Source organism: Callorhinus ursinus, unplaced genomic scaffold (genome assembly GCF_003265705.2).
Source record: "Callorhinus ursinus isolate GAN/ISIS: 27379988/994484 unplaced genomic scaffold, GSC_fseal_2.0 scaffold48, whole genome shotgun sequence".
Taxonomy (NCBI): Eukaryota; Metazoa; Chordata; class Mammalia; order Carnivora; family Otariidae; genus Callorhinus; species Callorhinus ursinus.
Window position 1 is genome coordinate 939 of NW_027397110.1, and position 21376 is coordinate 22314.

A 21376-nucleotide genomic window follows, 5' to 3' on the forward strand; every position below is an offset into this window, starting at 1 on the left:
TTAGGATGATACATCTACACTCCCACCAAGGTTTTCAGGCAGCAATCAAGTTAACAGAGAGGTCTGGAACAAATTCTTTCTCGCAGCCTCCAGAAGGATCCAAACCTGCTGACACCTTGATTTCTGACTTCTGCCTCCCAAACTGTAAGACAATACATCTCTGCTGTTTTAAGCCACCTAGTCTGTATCCATTTGTTACAGCAGCCTTAGGAAAGAGACAGGAACTCCTGGTAAGCATCTCTAACGAACTTCCCTGATTGGCAACATTTCACACCCTTTATCACAACTCATTGGGACATTTAAGTGCCTCCTCTGGGACTCCACTGAGAGAGGACCCTGGAGGCTGGAGGCTGTTTTCCCCCAAACTTTCCCCCCAAGAGTCTTTTCTCTTTGCTGATTTTATTTTGTATCCTTTTACCGCAATAATGATATAATGTAATAATATAGAATGACTATGTGCTGAGTCCTGTGAGCCCTCCTAGCAAATTATTGAACCTGGGTGTGATCTCCCAATTCCCAAGCAATAAAAACATTGCTAAGAAGAATTAGAGAAGACCTAAATAAATGGAGTGAAATGTCATGGCCATGTCATGGTTAGAAGACCAACATTATTAAGATGGCAGTTCTCTCCCAACTGATCTATAGATTGAATGCAATACCCGGGAAAATTTCAGCAGGTGGTCTTTTATTTTTTGTAGAAATTGACAAGCTAGGGGGCACTTAGGTGGCTCAGTCTGTTAAGCATCTGCCTTCAGCTCAGGTCATGATCCCAGGGTCCTGGGATTGAGTCAGGCTCCTTGTTCAGTAGGGAGTCGGCTTCTCTCTCTTCCTCTGCCCTTCCCCCTGTTCATGTGTTCTCTCTCTTGCTCTGTTCTCTCAAATAAGTAAAATCTTGGGGAGCCTAGCTGGCTCAGTCGTTAAGCATCTGCCTTCGGCTCGGGTCATGATCTCCGGGGTCCTGGGACCATGACCTGAGCCGAAGGCAGACACTTAACGACTGAGCCACCCAGGTGCCCCAAAATAAAATCTTTTTTAAAAAAAGTACTAGTTAATAATACATACTGAAGTATTTAGGGGTGGAGAGCATTGATGTCTACAACTGTCTTTGAAATTAATCTAAAAATAAGATGGACTGATGGATGGAGACAGGAAAAGGACAGACGTAGAGATAAGGGTAAAACAGATGTAACAAAATATTAATTACTGATGTAGATTCCAGGTGGCAGGTAAATGGATGGTTGCGGTACAGTTCATTTATCTTTTCTGTATATTTGAACAATTCATAATAGAATACTTGAAAACATTTGATTGCAGGTCACTGTGTAAATGGTAGCAGTTTCTCTATCTTGATTTATAAAATGATGGCATCTTAAGTTCAATGACGTGATCATTGTAAAAGATAACTTTGTGTGTCATCAAATATCTAGGTCCTTCATTTTCCATGCATTTACGTTGGGTCCATGTGACTAGCTTTGGCCCTTGGACTTTAAGTAGTGATACAGACATCACTTGCGGACCAAGGCAATTAACAGCTAGCAGACCTCATTGATCTCCTGTCCACTGCCAGTGACCTGGGAGGCATGCATTCGGGAGGGGTAGACGGTGAAGGAGAGCCACCTGACTCCGCAGCAGGCCGTGCGTTCGTGGAAAAGCCACGGGGACTCGGAGGCTGTTGACTCCGGCCTGGGCTAGCTTAGCCTAACTTTGGAGCGGGAGCTTTCACACAAACTCAAATACATACGGCGCGTCCGATCAGGTAAGTTACTGTCTTAGCTCCAAACCTGCCCTGCGGCGGTGTGGGGCTGCTGCGGCCTCGGCAGCCGCTTTTCGGGGGACACATTTTTGCAGGCCAGGCTCTGCCCAGTGCTAGCGCTCGAGGGAGACGGGAGGCCAGAGGGAGCGGGGACTTGGCCCGGCAACCTCGCGTCTCCATCGCGGCACAGGTGGCTCGAACGGTAGTTGTTAAAGGCGTTCTATTCGGTTTCGATCGACAGGCCTGAGCGTGCAAGGCAGCCCGGGTCACAGAAATCCTGGGGAGCAACGGCCGCAGGAGGAGAGGCAGAGGCGGGCGCGGGCGGCACGCACGGAGGCGCGGCCCTGGAGACAACGATGCCCCGCTCAGGGTTCGGGTACGAGCCCAGGACCTGACACCCTGGGCGGACCCCACAGCTCGAGGCGACCCCAGGGAGGACAAGAGCCGGAGGCCCGGAGTCGCTACCAGCGTTCCAACTAGGCGGGGCTTCGTGTCGGGCGGCTGGCAGGGTGTCAGCAGCGACCACGCACGTTGGTTGTGAAAGCCGGCCGCGCACGCCGCCGCCAGCCTCCACGCCACGCCCTTCTCGGGCTTCCCGGCTCGTCCCGGCTGCGCCCCCGGAAGCCCCCGCCCCCGCCTGACCCGACTTCCCCGGGTCCCCCACGGCGCCGCCCCCGCCCTCCCGGAAGTGCCTCCTCTTGGCTCCGGCCGCTCTGGCCCGGGCGGGCCCTTCTCGCTGGTGGGCGGGGCGCCGCTCCGCCGCACGGCGCTCCTCCGGCCGCCAGGGGCGCGGAGACCGTGGCAGGGCCCCTCTGGCCCGCGGCGGCCGCTCGACTGCTCCGCGGCGCGGTCCCTTCCGGCGCCAAGGCCGCCGCCTCCGGGCTGTTCCCCCGGCAACGGCTCGGAACCGTTCCCCCGGCAACGCGCGGCGGGCGCGGTCCCCACAGCCATGGACCCGCTGTCCGGCGCCGGGCCTCGCCGGGCTCGCGGCCGCCTGGGCGCGGCGGCCCCCGGAGCGCGGGCTGCGGCGGCGCCCTGGGCGCGCTTCTCGGCCTGGCTGGAGTGCGTGTGCGTGGTCACCTTCGACCTGGAGCTGGGCCAGGCGCTCGAGGTGAGCGGGGCGGCGGGGCGGCGGGGCGGCGGCGGCGGGGGGAGGGCGCCTGCTCTGTAGGCCGCCGGCAGCCCGGGAGCTGTCTGCGCGGGAGGAGCCCTCGGGCCGACCCCCCGGGCGGCCTCCTCCTCCTCCGAAGCCCGGCGCCGGCCGTCCCCCCGGGATGCAGGAGACGGGCGCCCTGCACCTGGGATAACCAAGGCGGCGCTCTTGATTTTCCCGGGAAAGCCCGCCTCGTCTCTCTCCTCCGCTCTTGAGCGGCGGAACCTCCTCCGCTCGGGTGCTCCAGCCAGAGCCCGGGGGGCAAGCGGCACTGGAGACGCGTTAGCCCGTTGCCGTCCCCCCTCCCGACTGCCCTTCACAGTCCGAGCTTTGTGGCGCTCCTGCTGAAAACCCTCCCGCACCTCGTCGTCCCCGTAGAACCAGACCCAGACGCCTTGTCCCTTTCCAGCCACGCCCGCCGTCCTTCTGTGCGCCAGCGGCAGCCCCCTCACCGGGCCTGGGGAGTCCCCATCCCGGGCAGCCTCCCTTCCTGCATGCGTCTTCGCGCACGGGTGGAAATGTGGCCGACTCGGGGAGCGAGGCCTCCCGCAGGCCTGTCGGCATGGGCTTGCCTCCGCTCCGTGGCCGGGGCACAACGAGAGCTGGGCTCCGCCGCAGTCAGAAGGGACTCTCTGAGAGCCTTGGAGCTAGACACCCCGGACCGCAGAGGGCTGGGGCGGGGCTGAACCGCCATTTTCGGGAAGCCAGTGCGGTGGTGGAGGGAAGGGGTGCGTTCTAAGGCTCCGCTGAGCCCCGAGAGGCTGTGGGAAATCCGAGTCTTCTAAACAGAAAGGGCCGACCCCTGCGGAGGACTTCTGCATCCCAGCCCTGTGCCCAGCTCCCTATGGACACCCCCTTCCAGCACCGCCACCCCCACCAGGTGTGCATTACTGTAGTAGCCCCACTGGTCGGAGAGACCCGAGCAGAGAGCTGAGATGCTCTGCCCCGTGTTACGGAGCCCACGTTCTTGCCGTGGCCCAAATTGCTCCTCAGAAAATCACGAGAAGTTCAGAGATTCTCCTGCTTCCTTAAGGCACTCTCCCGTACATCTTTCTAGAACTTAACCGTTTAGAAAGCTAATTCTAGGTGAGTACTGTTAAAGGCTCTGTGTGCTTGGGCTTCGGAGCCTTTGGTGCGGTGACACAGCTCTGGCAGGGGGCGTTGGGGACCCAGGGCCCCTCTAAATCACCAAGTCTGTGTGGGAATTGGGCCATGAATCTATCAGACAGTCCTCATCAGGTTTGCCTCTTGATTGGGGGTTGTTTCAGTTGAACCTTCCGGGTTTTGAGGAGCACCTGCCCCATGCTCACTTATTCACAGCTTGGACTGCCTGAGCACCGCAAACACCCCAGCATTGTACGAGGTGCTGGGCTGCCTTCCAGGAGCTCATGGCCCGCACTTGCTCTGTGGACAAACGCAGCTCAGAGGAAGAGGTAGGGCATGGCCAGTCTTGGAGGGTGGGAAGGGGGCAGCCGGGCAGGGGAGAAGAGCCTGCTTCAGGTAACCTCTCCCTCAGAAAAGCCAGTAAAAATAAAGGCAAGGAGCTGTCCGTTCATTCGTCCAATAAACCAAGTACTGAGCAGCCAGGCCCCACAGCACCAGTGCTGGACATGGGGAAAGCAGAGTTAGGCGAGAAGACAAGGCCCTGCCCTCCAGGAGTTCACATTCTGTCCTAGAGACACAGTGGTTTGGGACCCCCAGCGCACACAGGCTATGGGGGGCAGGGGGGATCCAAGCCGATAGGTACACTGAAGCCTACAGGTGAGGCGGAGGAGGCCAGGCAAGGCCTTGGGGGATGGGGGCGACGAGAACCTGTGGATCAGCTGCGGAGAGGGTCTGGCTCCGCCCCATCCCAGCACATCTGGGAAGCCTGTGGGGTGAACTCTGGCCGGAGGGCCCAAAGAGGCCCTCTCCACTGGGGTGTTCATGCCCTCCCAGGACATAGCTCCCACACTGCACAGTCCCAGGACCCTTTACAGTCTTAAAAATTATTGACCCCAAAAAGCTTTTTGTATGGGTCATACCTATCAATGTTTACTGTATTAGAAGTTAAAACTGAGAAAATTAGGGGCGCCTGGATGGCTCAGTCGTTAAGCATCGGCCTTCAGCTCAGGTCATGATCCCAGGGTCCTGCTCAGCCAGGCGCCTGCTTCTCCCTCTCCCCCTCCCCCTGCTCGTGTTCCCTCTTTAGCTGTTTCTCGCTGTCTGTCAAATGAATAAATAAAATCTTTAAGAAAAATGAGAACGTTTAAAATACTTACTAAGCTATTGTAAAAAAACAAATACTGTATGTGTTAATATAAATATTTTCATGAAGACAACCATATTTTTCAAAACAGAATTTAGTATCATTTGACACTTTCACAGACCTTTTTCTTTTTGAAGATTTTATTTATATTTAGTGAGAGAGTGCATGTGAGTGACTAGGCGGAAGGACAGTGGTAGAGGCAGGGGATCTTAGGCAGAATCCTCGCTGAGCATGGAGCCTGATGTTGCGGGGCTTGAACTCAGGACCCGGATGTCATGACCTGACCTGAAACCAAGAGTCGGATGCTTAACCCCCTGAGCCACCCAGACGCCCCCTACTTTTACAAACCTTTTAAGCATCTGGTCAGATAGAAGAGAGCTGGACCCCCACATCAGCTTCTGCTGTGTACCCTGTGCTAGTGTGTGGGGCAGCCTCTGGGAACAGCCCTGCACACGAGTAACAGGATGAGCGTGAAGGAGGCAGCTTTGACGTCGCGGAGTCCTAGAGCTCCCTGGGACACTGAAGCGCTGTCCTAGAGAGGTGCCTTCTCGAAGGACACGTGGCTACATCTGTCTTCCTCAGGGATGGCTGGGCTCCAGGAGCAGCACTGGTGCTGGCTGGCTCAGCAGAAACAAGGCCTTCGTGGGCCTGGGAGGATAGGGTCCTCGGGCAGCACAACTCCTTGCTTTCTGCCTGACGGCCGGCTCCATTCCTTTCCTCCTTGAGGCATGGCTCAACTTGGCCTTCCCTTTGGTCTCTGCTCCCAGGAGAAGCTGCACCAGGCCATAAACATGGGTTCCCTGGCCATGGATGCAGAGGCCAACGTGGCCTGCTTTGATGCTGCAAGACTCCTGTGGCTGTCAGACCAGATTCGGACCCCTGACCTCAGTGTGAGGCCCATTGCCCCAGCTGCCAGGCACCCGCCTTTCCTTGGCCCTCTTTGACACGGACACCTGAGGGCTTGGCTGAGTGGTCCTGTGGCTCCTGCCCCTCCTGGGGCTGTCCCAAGGTGCCTCTGTGGGTCTGGTCCCATAGACAAATCCCTTTCAGCTCCTGTCCCTTCTCTTGACCCTTCCTTCTTGTTGCCCCCTGAGCTGACATCTCCTTGAGGTCCCTGCACGACCTTCCTGTTCTGTTCTGCCTCCACGATGTGTTTCCGGACACATCGCGGATACTGTATTTGGTGAGGGTGTACTCGCTGCCGCGGCCAGGACTCCCTGTCCTCAGGACGCTGGTGTGCGGCAGAGGGGACAGAAGCAAGGCCCAGCGGCCCGAGCAAAAGGACAAGAAGCTGCATCATTCCAGCGTGGCACTGCCCTCTACTGGGGGTCCAGCCAACACCCCAGGAGAAGCCTCATTTCAGCTAAAACCCAGCTCCTCCTCAGTGTTGAATTTTGGAGGACAGGCTCCTGACCCCCTGTGGGCCCCCAGCACTGCCCCTTCCAGAGAGCCCGAGGCTCCTGACCCCCTGTGGGCTCCCAGCACTGCCCCTTCCAGAGAGCCCGAGGCTCCTGACCCCCTGTGGGCTCCCAACGAGCACAGGTCAGGGCAACAGCAAAGCCTAAGGCACCCCCGCTCCCCAGAAGACACCTCAGAGGCCCACTGGGAGTGAGGGCTATGGGGCCACCTGCCTTGTTGGTATCCTACAACCAAATCCATTCTGGCCTTGGGCCTGTGCATAGAGCTGCTGAGCCTGAGAGCCAGGCCTCAGCCCGCTGCTCCTCTAGGATGTGGCCTGCTCCTAGATCCCTGAGGGCCTGCTGTTGACCCTGCTGGGGCCCAGGGTGCTCTCCTAGGGTTCTTGCTCCGGGGGGAGGGGTACAGGCCAGAAGGTCCCGGGTCCCTGACTAGCAGAGGTTGAGGTGACAGCACTCAAGGTGCTGTCAACAGGCATGGGTGCCACGGTCTTAGTGACATCTGAGGCCAGACCAGGACATGAGGAAGCCAGCCAGGCCCTATCTTGGGGAGCAAGCCTGGGGGAATGGTGCAGGCTAAGACCCTCCGGCTGAGTAGAGGCGTCCCGGAGGTGGAGGGAAGGGGAGGCGGAGGCCAGCAGGCAGATCCCTGTGATCACACTCTAGAGGAGAGAGGAGGCCACGGGAGGGCTCTCAAAACCACCTTCTGAAGCTGGGGGACAGGAGAGGCGGGGAGGCCCGGCCACAGTCCGCATGAGGGGTGTGAGAAGGAGTTGGGGAACTGGCCCCGGTGTGGGAGCCAGCCAAGACAAGGGAAGGATGGAGTGGTCTCATGCTGAAAGGGCCCAGAGGAGGAGGTGGGGGGCAGGACCAGCATGGCAGCCACTGCCCAGCTGATGGTACCAAGTGCTCTGTGTCCCTGCAGCTGGTGTACCCCAGTGACTTCCGGCTCACGGACAAGGAGGTGGGTCCTGGCCCTCCTGGGAGCAGACGTGGCCCTGAATTGAGCCAGCCCTCACCCGGTTTCCTGTGTTTCAGAAAAGCAGCATCTGCTACCTGTCCTTCCCTGACTCCCACTCAGGTAGGCAACCCCACCTGGGACATTGGCTCTGGGGCTGGGGAGTGGGTAACAGGAAGAAGGTGGGAAATATGGCTGTCCAGGAGGCCCTGTGGCCCGGGCCCGGGCATGACCACCACCAGCATCACTGCCTGTGCATGCCAGCCCCACTCCCCGCTCCATGGAGACACCCAGAACTCCACACTGCAGCAGTTGTGGTTAGGTGCCCCCGATTTTCAAGGAAAGAGTGTCTCTGGGCAGAGTGATCAGTGGGGTCCGGTCCCTTTCATCCCACCACAGTGGCCACCAGGAACTGGGTCCTGGCCTTTGCTCTTCTCCGGGGCTTAGGTGTCCAGGCAGCCCTGTTTTTCTGTCACAGAGCAGCTGACTGGGCCCCACTGGGGTCTCCCAGTGTCCCCTCTGTGCTAGCTGACTGTACCGATGTGTGCTGTGTTTATTTTGAAACTCTCAGGTACAGGAATTAGGGCACGGCCTTCCTCGAAGGCTGGGCTTTCTCTCTGGGGTGTTTACAGCCCAGTCTCTGGTCCCCTCCCCGGCATGCTGGCAGGAGAGGTCCCAGCCCTGACATGGGCTGGTGGGGGCTGCCTCCCCTTCCAGGCTGCCTCGGAGACACTCAGTTCAGCTTCCGCATTCGGCAGTGTGGCAGACAGAAGAGTCCATGGCATGCCGAGGACTGGCACTACAACAGTGGGGCGCCCGTGTCGTTGCAAGTGAGTGTGGGCAGCCTCTCCCCAGAGGCCAGGGTTGGGCAGTGGGAACAGCCAGTAGGATTTCCAGTGCTGCAAGCCCCGCCACCCCGTGGGACTGGCACCCCAGCCTGCATTGGGGGTGGGCTAGCTCTCCCAGGCCTCTGAGCTACTGACCACTGTCCCCGCAGAGATGTTCCCTGTCGAGGTGTTGGCCACCTTCTGAGCCAAGGACCCCCAGGCCTGACCCCCATGGCTGTAGCAGCCTTGGCAGGAGGTCTGGGTGGGCGGGAGGGAACCTGGGCAGTGGACTCGGCCTGGCTGACACTGTTCCTTCCAGAGGGAGCCAGCACACTACTTTGGTTACGTGTACTTCAGGCAGGTGAAGGACAGCTCCGTGAAGAGGGGCTACTTCCAGAAGGTGAGCCACCTCACTGCTCTGGGGTGGTGCTGCCGTGAGTCAGGGCTGGTGGCCATCAGGCTAGGGGTCCTGAGCCTCCAGAAACGCCCACTCCTCCTGAAGCCCCTCGCCACTTGGCACTGGGCAGAACTCACTGCCCTGGGCTATGTAGGCCGCCCTGCCTGGGCAGCAGGTGAGGGGTTGGGGGACGGGTGCCGCTGTACCCAGCTCTCCTGCTGGCCCTTTGGGGAGTGGGCCCTGCTGCCCTGCCTTGCCCGGCACAGCACCCTGGCCCTCTGTCTCTGAGCTCAGGATATCCCTGCTTCTTGCTGCTGACTGGGGAGGGGCCCTTGTCACCCGTTCAAGATTAGGACAACTTCCATCTTGAACTCAGACACCATAAGCAAAAGCTGCTTGACTCCTCGGGAGATCATCCCAGAAATCTTGGCCATGTGCATTTCCCTTTGAAGGCCCAGGGCCCAGCTGTCATCTGAGGTTTCCCTGCCTTGTCTGAGGCAGGCTTTGGGTTTTCTTCTAATAACTCCGGGGTCCAAGTTGGCCCATTCCTATGGGGTTTGTGGGATGCACTTCCCTGGGCAGACTCTGGATGAGTCTGGGATTCCATCTCACTGGCCCTGTGGGCCCTGCAGTCTCTGGTGCTGGTGTCCCGCCTGCCGTTTGTCCGGCTATTCCAGGCACTCCTGAGCCTGATTGCCCCCGAGTACTTCGACAAGTTGGCCCCCTGCCTGGAAGCGGGTGAGTGGCTGTCAGGTGCTGCCAGCGTGCTTTCACCATTCCAGCCATCGCCCCCAGTGGCTTCGACAGGCTCCTGACGCTAGTCCCCTGTGCCCACAGTGTGCAGTGAGATTGACCAGTGGCCAGCCCCTGTGCCTGGGCAGACCCTGAACCTGCCTGTTATGGGAGTCGTCCTCCAGGTGAGGGCTGGCCGTCGGGGGAGGGAAGGCGCCAGGTTTACGGAGACACCCACGCCCATCTGGCAGCTACTCCCTTTTGCCCTCCAGGTTCACGTCCCGTCCAGGGTGGACAGGCCCGAGCACAGTCCTCCGAAGCAGTGTAGCCATGAGGTGGGGGCCCTGTTCCTGGGTCGGGGGTGCCACACCTCCCACCTCCCCAGGCCTCCCTGCCCTCCCTAGGGGCCTGCCTGCATCTTGCTGTGGGGCTAGGTGCCCCCCACCCTCTCCAGTGCTGTGGGGGTGGGGAGCTGTGCAGGGCAGGGGCTATAGCCCCCAGGAGTCTCCTGGGGTGAGAGGTGCTGCTTGGGGCTTGCAGGGTGCCAGCCTTGCCCTCGGCCTGACCCCACCCGCTCCTCCTCTCAGAACCTGCTGCCCGCCCCCGTGGTCCTCACCAGCGTCCATGAACTGGACCTGTTCAGGTGAGGCCTGTAGGCTGCTGCCTGTTGCCTGAGTAGGTGGTCAGGGGACCTGTGAGGTAAAGCCTGTGCAGGGTGGGGGCTGCCAGAGGGACTGCCTATCAGAAGTGAACCCTTGGCCAGCTCCGTGAGGGAGCGTTGTGCAGAAGAGAAGCCCAGGGCCCTGCTGCCTCTACCCAGAGGGCAGGAAGGTGTCAGAAGTCAGGTGCAGGGAAGGGAGCTGCTGCCTTGGGAGATACTCACTGCTCCTCTCCAGGAAAGTCTGTGAGGGAGCCAGGCTTCAGAGACCCAGCTGCCCTGTGCTGCCGGCTTATGCGTGGGGGTGCAGGGCCAGGTGCCCTAGGCACCCCCTCAGTATCTTCAGAGGTCCTCGCTGCTTTCCTCCAGGGCAGTGTTCACCTAGAGCTAGACCTGCCAGGGGCAGGGAGGGTCAGGGCTGGGAGCCCCCACCCCTGCTGACTGGAGGCTGGCACTAGGTGCTTCCAGCCTGTGCTGACCCATGTGCAGACTCTGTGGGAGCTCATGCTCCTCGGGGAGCCCCTGGTGGTCCTGGCACCCTCGCCCGCCATGTCCTCAGAGATGGTGCTGGCCTTAATCAGGTAGGCTGGGTGGCAGAGGGAGGGGGTCGGGGGCACCTGAGCGGCCCTGGCTCTACTTATAGCTCGGGCTGTGCCCCCGCCCCGCAGCTGTCTGCAGCCCCTCAAGTTCTGCTGTGACTACCGCCCCTACTTCACCATCCATGACAGCGAGTTCAAGGAGTTCACCACGCGCACGCAGGCCCCGTAAGTGCCCTGTCCATGCCCCGTCCTCCACCTGGGCTCCACCACCCTGGGCCTGCCTCTGCCCCTTCTCTCTCTCTCTCTCTCTCTCTTCTCTCCTCTCTCTAGACCAAACGTGGTCCTGGGAGTCACAAACCCTTTCTTTATCAAAACACTCCAGCACTGGCCCCACATCCTCCGTGTTGGAGAGCCCAAGATGTCAGGTGAGGCTGGCCTGTCTTCTGCCCAGGGGACCTGGGGAGGTGGGGCCTGGAGGGCTCTGAGCCTGTGGCGGGTGGAGATGCGGCACTGAGGCCCAGCGCTGGGTGTGTTCTGTAGGGGATCTTCCTAAGCAGGTCAAGCTGAAAAAGCCCTCTAGGCTGAAGACCCTTGACACCAAGCCAGGTGTGTGCCCCTTGGGCCGGAACCCCTCCTCTCCTCCAGAACCCAGGCAGTGGGCTCTGAGTTCTCAGGGAACCTTCTCTGCTTCACCCGGTTGGAGGTGGGCATAGATGTGCAGTCCCAGCCAAAGGGGGTGGGGCTATAGGGGGAGGCCCTTCGGGACAGGGCCAGCTCTGCCCTCCTGCCAGGCCTCTACACCACGTACTCGGCCCACCTCCACCGGGACAAGGCACTGCTCAAGCGGCTGCTCAAGGTATAGGCTGGGGGAGGCCGGAGGCGGGGGTTGGGGGTGTGCTTGCTCTGTGTAAAGGGCTGCATTGGAGTTGAGCCCATGCCTCCCCTTCCCTTAGGGGCTGCAGAAGAAGAGGCCCTGGGACACACAGACAGCACTGCTGAGAAGGCACCTCCTGGAGCTCACGCAGAGCTTCATCATCCCCCTGGTGAGGCCCAGGGCAGGAGGGGGATGGGGGCAGAGGGCCATGGCCCCAGGCTCACTCCCCTCCCCCACCAGGAGCACTACATGGCCAGCCTCATGCCCCTGCAGAAGAGCATCACACCCTGGAAGGTGCGGGTCCAGGTGGCAGTCTGGGGAAGGCCTGGGAGGGAGGGAGGGAGGAGGTCATTGGGTGTGCAGGAGTCCCCAGGGTTCTAGGCTGTCCCCACACATGCCAGACATCCCTCATAGGACAGAAAAATGGGGGCCACACATGAGGGGCTCTGTCCCGGGAAGGGTGGGGGCTGTGGGTCCTCGTGTGGCTGAGGAGTGTGGCAAGGAAGGGTCCTGGCCAGCTGAGGGGCAGGGCTTGTGAGGTTGTGTCCCCCACCAACCTGGGCTCACCAGGCCCCTGTCTCAGACTCCTCCCCAGATCCGCCCTTTCCGCCAGGATGACTTCCTGCGTAGCCTGGAGCACGCAGGGCCCCAGCTCACCTGCATCCTCAAGGGCGACTGGCTGGGCCTCTACAGGTGGGTGGATGGCAGGTAGGGTCCTGAGGCTCCTGCAGTGGTTGGTGCAGACTGCCCTTGTACATGGGGCCACGGGGTCAGCCCACAGCTGCTGCATCTTGCCACCCACAGGCGGTTTTTCAAATCCCCCCACTTTGACGGCTGGTACCGGCAGCGGCACAAAGAGATGGCCCAGAAGCTGGAGGCCTTGCACCTTGAGGCTATCTGTGAGGCGGTAAGGGGGAGCTGGGGCTGGGGGAGGAGCTGGGGGCATGCATGCCCAGAGCAGGGGCGGGGGGGGGGGCACAGGGGCAGAGTGAGGGCCTTGGTGGTGGATGGCTCCATCTTCTCCCCAGCAGAACATCGAGACTTGGATGAAGGACAAGTCTGAGGTGGAGGTCGTGGACCTGGTCCTGAAACTTCGGGAGAAGCTGGTGAGATGCCTCCTGGCCCTGTCCAGCCTCCACTAGCCAGATGTGGAGGTCGCCTGCCCCTGACCACCGCTGCCCCTGCAGGTGCAGGCACAGGGCCACCAGCTCCCCGTGAAGGAGGCAGCACTGCAGCGGGCACAGCTGCACATCGAGACCGTCATCGGCTCTTTGCCCAAGGACCTGCAGGCTGTCCTGTGCCCTCCCTAGGACAGGGCCAAGGGGCAAGGTCCAGGGGCCTGGGTCTGGCCAAGCTTCCTTCTCCTCGGTGAGAGGTGGCCCCAGCCAGGCACGAGCTCCCGACCTGAGCTCCCCACAGCTGCTGTCTAGCCTTGGCCGTCCCCGTCGGCACCCGTGTTGTTTCAGCAGTAAAGGTGGCATTTGGAACCACAGCCTGGCCCCTGACTGTTGGATCACGTGCTGGCCAGAGCCTTACCTCCCCCTGGGTCCCACCTGCCTGCTGCAGGGCCCCAAGGCTGGGAGGCGGGGCTGGCTTGGAACCCTCCCTGCTCTGGGCACAGGGCCACCCGCCCCCTGTGGTGCCCACCTGCCCAAGCCCTGGGGCCCCAGGCCTTGTATTGGATGTGTCCTTTAGCCCCACTAGGCCGCCCAGCCCAAGACGGAAGGAGGCAGCTGTTAGGCGGACACCTCTTCTCACATGGCCAGCCAGCCGTCTGGCAGGGTGCGGGGGAACCAGGATACTTGGCTGTTATGGTCATTGGCTGGGGTGGGGCAGAGGCCTGTTTGCGGGGCGGAGCTCTGCCCTGTAGCTTGTTGGGAGGCTGCCAGGAGGGTCTGGGGCATCGTCCTGGGTCTGACTCTTGGAGCACCCGGCCGGCCCCCTTCCGTGTACTCTGCCCAGTGCTGCTGCTTCTCTGACAGGCACTCGAGCTGCCTGCCTCCCGTGTGTCCATCCACCCCCTTGCGCAGCCGGAGGGGTTTGGGACTCTAGACTTACTGGAGGCCCTCAGCTGCAGCCCTCCATAGCTGCTGCAGCCTGGAGCAGCGGGCTCCTCTGCACGGAGCGGAAGGGCCCTCAAAGGTGCTAACCTACCCAGTGTGGCACGGTGCAGTGCTGGGCCTGGTGGAACCCAGTGGCTTAGCACAGGGTGACGGCATCGTCAGCCCGCGGGAGGGTGGGCGTGAGGTGCGAACCCAGCGTTGTGAGCCTTGCAGGTAAGTCTCCCGACCTCCAGCCCTCACCTCAGACCCCTCATCTGAGCCGCGAGGCTGTGTGGATGTCTGACTGGGCTCTGCCCCACGGGGCCTGAACGGGGCTCGGCCGTCTCCCTGAGTGCAGGCCCAGGGAGGTGCTGCCCCTTCTCCTGAGTGGCTGCTGAGGGAGTGCTCACTGGCCGCGGCTCTCCCTGCTCTGAGCTTGGCAGGGCCGCGGGGTGCGTGGCACGGCTCTCAGAAACACCGCTTTCGACTCATCCCCCTGACAGTGGCCTAGGACAGCCTGTCTGAACCCAGTGTGGGGCAGGGTCCGAGGGCATGGCTGTTAATGGAACAGAACAGAATAGTGCCCGACGGGCAGCGGACCCAGGTTTGCAGACAAAATCGGCTGGAGCTGGGGAGTAGGAGGCCCCATGGTGGCCCAAGATGCCGCTCTGGGCAGCCTGCCCTGGCTGGCTGGTGTGGAGGGGTGACCTCCTCACCCGGGATGTGGTCTTGAAGGGGGTCTGCAAAGATGCCAGCACCTTTCTTGTGGCTGGCTGGTGCTCGCGTGTGCCTTCTAGGGCCGGGGCCAGTCCTAGGCCCCCCGAGCGCTATGGCTGCAAGGTGTGTGGGAGGCTTGGGAAGTTGACCTGGGTCCTGCTCACAACGGTGACCCCAGACATCACTCTAGCTTGTGCTTGAGTGTCCAAGCACTGGGCAGCCACTTCACGCGGTTTTCGGAGGTCTGCTGCAGGGAAGGGGCAGTGAGGGGGCCTCCTCCAAGCCACCAGGGACCTTGGCCACCATCAGTCCAGGATGGCCCAACCAGGTTCTCCCAATTCCCTGAGTACCACCCCCCTGGGGATTTGAGGGCTGTGTTTTGGGCCCCATGGCTGTCCCTCACAGCAGTTCATCCTAAGGACCACTGTGGGCAGGAGCTCCGGGGAGGACTCCAGGCAGGGTGGGCAGCGCAGCCCGGGGTGGAGAACCCAAGGCTGAAGTGGAGAAGTGTGAGGGAGCACGTCTCCTGGAGTGCCTGGGGCCATGAAGGATCCCTCTTCCTCACGGCCTAACCTCTCTGCACAAAGGTGGCCTTGGGTGGGGGCTCTGTGGGAGCCTGGCATGAAGTCCTGCCGGCTCTGTTCTGTCCCCCACAAGCTCCCTTGTTCCCTCCTAGGATCAGGCCAGCTCTGGTTTGGCTGAGTTTCTGGCCCCCAGCAGGCCCCCAGCAGACAGTGAGGGGGAGAGGGCAGACAGATGAGGCCCTCCTGCCCCTGTCACCCGGATCAGAGCCCCAAGGGCAGGAGGGCCCCCAGAAGCAGGAGCCAGCTGGCCCAAGAGGGTGTTGTGCTTGGTCGCTGAGGCCTCTTGAGGTTGGAGGGGCTGTGTGCTTGTGGCCGTGGGGGACTTGTCAGCCACACCAGGGCCAGGAAGGACAGTCCTCACCCCCGTGCTTCCTGTGCTTTATTTAAACATTCCCTTTTAGTCTGGGATAGTGGCCTTCCCACATTTCTGGTATTAAAATATCCTTTAGTGATAATGCCTCTTTTAACTTCCTTTTTTGATTAAAAAAAAAGTTGGCGTTCTTGTCAGACCCTGGCAGTTTTAGGGGTCCTCTGCAGTGGGGACTGGGTGGGCCTCTTGGTGTGACTGTGGTTCAGGGCTGCCGGAGGGAAGGTTTGGCCTGGTTGGTTGGGGGTGGCCAGCAGCTGAGATGTTGGGAGGACTGAAGGACATGCTCCTGATGCTCCTAAGGGCTTCCATCTGGTTGGAGTTCTTGATCACTGGGGGCAGGTCTCAGGGTGGAGGGGGCTGGAGGAAGTGAACAGTCTGGGTGGGGGGGGGGGCGGCGGCGTCCTGGTGTAGGAGTGCTGGTTAGGGTTTGGGAAACAGTCCCTTGTCTTCCCTGGGTCCCCAACTGCTGCTCACCCCACCCATCCTGTGTGACGGGAGACTGCAGGTGAGGGGCAGCAAGCGCTCACAGGACAGCTGGCCCCACGGGGAGGGTGCCCACCTCTTCTCAAGTCCAGGCACACAAACCCCTGGTGCTGGTCCTGGGGGCGGCTCCCTCAAGGCCCTCTGGGAGGCAGCAGGCGCACCTCTAACCCTAAGAGGTTGGGGGGCTGAGGCTCCAGGGAACTGGTCAGGGCGCAGCAGTCCCCGGCCCGCGGGGACAGCAGGGGATGCGGCAGGCCTGAACCCAATCTGGTGGTGGCCGTGGTGCCCGATGGCGCCCGAACCGCGAGGTGGCTGGGGCCGGGGTGGCTCGGGGCGCTCCCAGGCGGTGCCCGGCCCAGGGGCGCGCCCTGCCTGCCCGAGAACCTGGGCACGAACCCGGCCGAACCTATCCCGCGACGCGGTGGGCTGTGTGGCCGCGGGGCGCGGGGCGCGCCCTTCCCTCCTTCCCCTTTCCCCCTCCTCCCTCCCCGCCCCTCCCTCTCCTCCCTCTCCGTCCCTCCCTCCTCCTCCGCCTCCTCCCTCTCGCTCCTCTACCCCGCCCTCCCCCTCTCCCCGTCGGGGGCGGGGCCGCTGCTCCCGCGCGCTCCGGCCCCTCCTCGGCCACACAAAGGCCCGTCTCCATGGCAGCCGCGCGGGCCGGAGCGCAGCGCCGATCGCGGCCCGGGCGCCATCGAGCCTCGGCGGCGGACGTGCAGGTACCGCGGTGGGGGTACAGGGCCCACGGTGCGCCCGCGCGGGTCGGGGGGCTTCGCCGTCAGCGCCGCTCGGTCCCAGTCTGCGCGCTCTGAGCGCGGGGACCCGGGGCAGCTGCTGCTCCGCGGGCGGCGATCGGGCCTCGGCCGCAGTCCGTGTGCCCTCGGCTCTTCCAGGTGGCCGGCGAGGCCCGCGGCGCCGGGGCGGGTGGGGGGAGGTTCGGGCCTGGCCCGGCCGAGGGTCTCCAGCCCGGCGCAGCGCCCTCTGGACCGCTTGGACCCCTTCTGGTTCCTGATCGTCCCTCCCCGCCCATGCCTCCCACCTCTCCAGACACCGAGATCTGTGGGCAGGGCTGCAATTGTCCCTGTTGTGCAAGAGCTCGGGGGCCCCCACCCACCTGCCCCCAGCCCGGCAGCAGTTACAGGGTGGCTGAGCCCAGGCTTCCCCAGAGGGCTGGACCCGCAGTCAGGGCTTAGCAACCCTCCCCCTGCACACCCGCTGGGGCTCCTTGTAAGGACCACCCTGTGATCTCCCTGGTCTCTGCTTGGCTGGGTGTAGAAGGTGGGAGCAAGGGTTCCGGGGTGGGACTAAGGGCAGCTAAGTCCCGGTGGCCCTGGGCCTGCCTTCTCCACAGGGCCTGCTAAGGCGGTTCCTGGTGTGCTTAATTGGCATAGTGTTTAGGTAGACATCCTGGATTCCAGGTCTCAGAACTGTGTGGGTCTGGGGACATAGCTGGTGCCTGGGCCCTCCCCTCACCTTCTGTGACCCAACACCTCTGCATGCTTCCTCCAGGAAGCCCTCCTGGCTGGGCTCTTCCCACCCCTCTGTGCTCAGGCTTATTAGCAGATTTCTGGGGTCCCTGAACTCAAGAGCCCGGGAGCTTCCTGCCACGTCACTAAAGCTTCTCTTCCCAGCAACTTGGAAAGGGAAGGAAAGGGTCTGTGTCCACTGTGGCCTGTGGCAGTGGTCAGGACTGGGGGCGAAGCTGGGCCCCAAAGCTAGTGGAATATTTCAGGGCTTGGAGGGTTTTCTGGCCTGTGCCTGCCGCGGGGAGCTCCCTCATCCATGTCTGACTTAAGCTGGGCCCTGTTGGAGAGTGAGGGAGCAGGAGGGTGGAGGGGTGCAGCTTGACCCATGCCCAGATGTTAACGCTGGCCTGGCCTGGAGTTGCCACCTGAGAGTCTGAGAGTTGAACAGCTAGTGGGGAGGGCGTCCTCTGCTCTGAGGTGAGGGTCCCCAGGAGGGTAGGGTCAGCTTAGGCCCGGCTGAGCCTGCTGGGTACTTTTTGTGGCACGTCAGCTTTTAGGAATTCCCAGAGATTAATGAGGACAGACAGGTGGGCTCCACAGATCTGAGCCTCCCACCTCTTCCCAGCATACCTATGGAGTGGGGCGGGGGGCGCACCCCGGTCTACGGGGTGGGCCCCTCTGTGAGACCTGAGGTCTGGCCAGGGGTTCCCCCCCAGGGAGGGAGGGAAGTTACTGAGAAAAACAAGGGTTTGGAATGTGAGTCCCCCCTCCCCCGCCGGCTGCCTGCCAAGAAGGAATTATTTTGGATTATCCAGCCGTGTCCAGCCACCCAAGGGGGGGAGGCTGCAGCCCTGGGAGAGGGATCCACTTCCGGGGCTGAGGGTTGAGAGCACCAGGAGGAGGGACGGGCAAGTCTGGGCAGCTCCACCACCTCCCGAGGCTGCTTAGACCGGTTGGAGGCGGGGTGGGAGGGGATGCATCACCCTTGGGTTGGAGATTGTAGGCTGCCTTAGCCGGCCCTGCTAGCTAGCTTGGAGTGGACCCAGGCCCCTCCAAGGAAGGCCACAGGGTTGGAGGGGCCCTAGATTCTGTCCTCGGGGCTTGGGGGAGGGACCCAGCCAGGGGACCCCTTCAGCCCCAGAAGACTTAGCACTATGGCCTGAAGGCCTCTGAGGCTGCTCTCCATAGCCAGGTTCAGGGACACACCTTGGCGAGTTACTCACACCTGGTGCTTCCCAGGGATGACGGAGAGCAGGCAAGGGCGTGACTTAGATTGCTCAGGGTGAGGCACTGGGGTCTTCTCAGGCCGAACCTCAGGCCACCTTCCTGCACCCCCACAAGCCCCTTCTCTGACAGTCCAGCCCACAAGTGAGGGGTTCCCCAGGTGAAGAGATCAAAGCCATTAGTGGGTCCCTGCGAGGAGCTGTCTGGGACACTCCCTCTCCTGTGAGGGCTCCCTGGGTCTGTGCCTGAGTGTGCCCGCCAGCCATGTGCCCAGCAGCCCCCGTGGGGACCACATTGGAGACACAGAGCCGGCAGCTTGGGCGGAGTGCAGGAGACCCAGGGCCCTGGCCCTAGCCCAGGGGAGTGGAGCAGAAGAGATTGGATTGGACGGCACTGGGGTGGGCTGGCAACCTGGGGAGGGGTCCATATGGCATATGCCCATCTTCCCCAAGAGGGCACGGTTGCAGGCACTTGAGCCATCCCAGGACTGAGGCCACTCTGGGAACATGGCATCCTGTTTCCTGCCTCGGACCCACATCTTGGGCCCAGAGCCGAAGATCCCCCTGGGATGCTGGGTGTGGGCAGGGGTGCACTGGTGGGGAGAGGCTGTGGGTGCCAGCACCCTCCCCTGTGGCCCCTTCTCTGCTCTGGGTGGGGCCACACACGGGAGCCGTGCCTTCTGCCTCCGGGGGCTGTCTTGCTGTGAGTTGTCTCAGTCCCTGCTGCAGCAACAGGTACCCGGCAGGAGGCTGTGGCCTTGCTGGTGGGGGGAATAAGCTTTTCTTCCCTGTTGAGGAGACTCCTGTGTCCAGAGCCTGCCCTTGGACACAGGTTCGGGTAAGGCTAGGGGAGGAGGTGAGCGGGTCAGACCTGCCAGAACGCAAGCCCAGGTCTGGCCACTTGGCGGGGCTTTGGTGGTCCCCTGGCCATAACTTCTGAGATGGACCGGCTTCCTTGGGGGCTCCCTGGGGACTAGGCTCTAGCTGAGGGTGGGGGCTGGGCAGAGTCCCTCCTCCAGAGCCTAATGGGTGTTTGTGTTTGGGGTGGGGCTGTGGGGTGGGGTGGGGCCAGCCTGTAGCTAATTGTCTTTGGACTCAAATTACAGGCTGAGGGGGCGGGATCAGGGGCCTGTAATTGGCTGGCAGGGTGGGGGCAGCTCCAAGGGGCCGGGAGCTTCTCCTTTCTCCTGTGGTCCCTACACACCCTTCCCCTCCGTGGTTTCACATCTCCTGACAGGCTCCTGGTTCTCTCTGCCTCAAGGCTAGGAGGACCTCGGTCCTCTCAGCTGCCCAGGCAAGAACCCTGCCCTGGGTCAGGCCAGCATATAGCTCAGCCTGCCTTGGTCGGTCACCTCGGGCAGAGCATTGGAAGGGCTGGGCTGGCCCTTTGCTGTCCTGCTCGCAGGGCCACCTGAGTGGGTCTTCGTTCCTCTGCTCTGTGGTTGATTCACAAACTCGTGACAGTGACTGGACCCAGTCCCCTGGAGGGAGCCTGGTGTAGCCATGGGTGGCGGTGAGGGACACTTGCGGGGCTGGCCTGGCCCCGGAGCTGGGCTTCTCTTTCCCACTTTGTCTCTCTCTGTGGTCTCCCCACCCACCTTCCCACATCTCAGCTCCCCTTTCACACACAGGGACTGGGCCTCTCACTGCCATTTCCCACTGTGGCTGGCGCTAGTCCGCCCGAGTGCTTGGCATCTCTGTGCGGGTCTCACCCCCGGCTGGGACCGGGGGCATCTGGAGACAGGGCCAGGCTCGGGGCCCACACCCGTGTCCTCAGCCCCTGAGAGGCACGACTTCTGAAGCCTGGTAGTCCCCTGTCGTCATCGTGCTAGGTGACTCCTGGCCCCAGGGCCACGGGGAGGGAGAGGGAAGCCTTTTGGGTGCAGCCTGCATTCTGACCTCAGCTCTGCCATCAGCCCTGCCCTGGACAGGTCACTTCCTGGTACAGAGACCAGACCCCTGGGGTCGTGCCCCCTGGCACCTCTGGCACAGCTGGCCAGCAGTTCCCATGTGAGGCTCGGGATGGAGAGGCCCACTGGGGAGCTCAGATCTCTGTGCCCAACACTGCCCCAGCTGGGTCCCCTTTTCAGGAAAAGCGAGAAGGAGAAAAAGGTTTGATGGTAGTCTTTCAGGATGCCACCTGTGTTCACAGAGCATCCGGGCAGGGGCGTCTGCCCCCAAGGCCATTCTGACTGGCCCTCTGCTCCGGTCTCGTCCCCTGAGCCAGCATGCCCCCTGTGCAGGCCACGGGCCATGTGTTGGGTGGGGCCTTGCGGGATGCCACTGGACCCCCTCCCAGCACACCACTGGGCCCCAAGCTGGCTGCTGGAGGCAGAGGCCATCCCGAGAGGCCCCAGCAGGCAGCATGTGGGACAGGGACAGAGGGTGCTCTTCTCAGCCCGGTCCTTGTGCTGGGAGGAGGGGTGCCAGGCAGGGGCCTGGGAGCAGCCCCGATAGATCAGGCAGCATGGCTCTGTCTGGGGGTTCAAGGGGGCCTGTAGCAGTTGTGGTTCAGAGGCCGTGGGGTGGCAGCTTGGTGGGATGGGGTGACCTGGGTGGAATGGGGGCCCAGCTATAGAGAGGTGGATTCTAGACCCCCACCCCCATTCCAGGGTGTTTTCAGAGCTGGAGACCCACTTTGGAGGAGCGCCAGGGCATAGGACACTGCTTGAGGTGAGGCCTTCTGTGGAGAAGGTGGTGGCAACCCCTCTCCTGCCCAGCAAGTAGGAGAAGCCATTTTAAGTCAAGCAGAGCGAGTTGGCAGGGGTGAGTGAGGGTGGGTGGTGGGTGGGAAGGGATCCAGCGTGGTCCATCTGCTCTCCTCTTGGAGGTGCTCCCCACAGGGGCCAGGAGACTTGAGGGCTGGCCTCCTCATCCCCCTCTTGGCATCAGGACTGATTTGGGAGCCGCCCAGAGGGGCCTCAGGAACCAGGAGAGGGT

The 21376-nt window shown here is 61.9% G+C and overlaps 2 protein-coding genes across 26 annotated transcripts in view; both read left to right on the forward strand.

Moving 5' to 3' along the window:
• Window positions 1-2614: 2614 nt before the first annotated feature.
• On the forward strand, window positions 2615-13046 carry DENND6B (DENN domain containing 6B). 23 transcript variants are annotated; one of them, XM_073882558.1, is made up of 20 exons: window positions 2615-2864; window positions 7495-7533; window positions 7608-7650; window positions 8245-8357; window positions 8674-8754; window positions 9384-9489; window positions 9589-9668; window positions 9735-9818; window positions 10071-10126; window positions 10600-10722; window positions 10810-10905; window positions 11011-11105; window positions 11221-11286; window positions 11472-11536; window positions 11634-11723; window positions 11795-11848; window positions 12138-12247; window positions 12359-12461; window positions 12583-12660; window positions 12742-13046. In XM_073882558.1, exons 1-20 carry the CDS (start codon window positions 2703-2705, stop codon window positions 12862-12864), a joined length of 1767 nt encoding a protein of 588 aa, XP_073738659.1. In that variant the 5' UTR covers window positions 2615-2702; the 3' UTR covers window positions 12865-13046. The 23 variants fall into 23 exon arrangements, 14 of the variants coding, with proteins under 14 accessions (XP_073738659.1, XP_073738660.1, XP_025737579.1 ...); XM_073882559.1 differs by having other exon boundaries at window positions 12586-12660; XM_025881794.2 differs by having other exon boundaries at window positions 9756-9818.
• Window positions 13047-16353: 3307 nt separating this feature from the next.
• PLXNB2 (plexin B2) overlaps window positions 16354-21376 on the forward strand; it is a 29477-nt gene continuing 24454 nt past the window's right edge. Inside the window, exon 1 of one of the 3 annotated variants that reach the window (XM_025881609.2) lies at window positions 16354-16466. The gene's annotated coding sequence lies outside the window, so the exon portion shown is untranslated. The remainder of the gene's footprint in view (window positions 16467-21376) is intronic. The other 2 variants (XM_025881607.2, XM_073882565.1) reach the window with 2 other exon arrangements.

Bases quoted from the DNA above. Each gene is read 5' to 3' on its own strand.
- DENND6B (XM_025881789.2), top strand. From the start codon at position 2,703: ATGGACCCGCTGTCCGGCGCCGGGCCTCGCCGGGCTCGCGGCCGCCTG. The intron at 11,106-11,220 runs GTGAGGCTGGCC...TGTGTTCTGTAG, and splicing joins TGGAGAGCCCAAGATGTCAG to GGGATCTTCCTAAGCAGGTC. The intron at 12,661-12,741 runs GTGAGATGCCTC...CTGCCCCTGCAG, and splicing joins TGAAACTTCGGGAGAAGCTG to GTGCAGGCACAGGGCCACCA.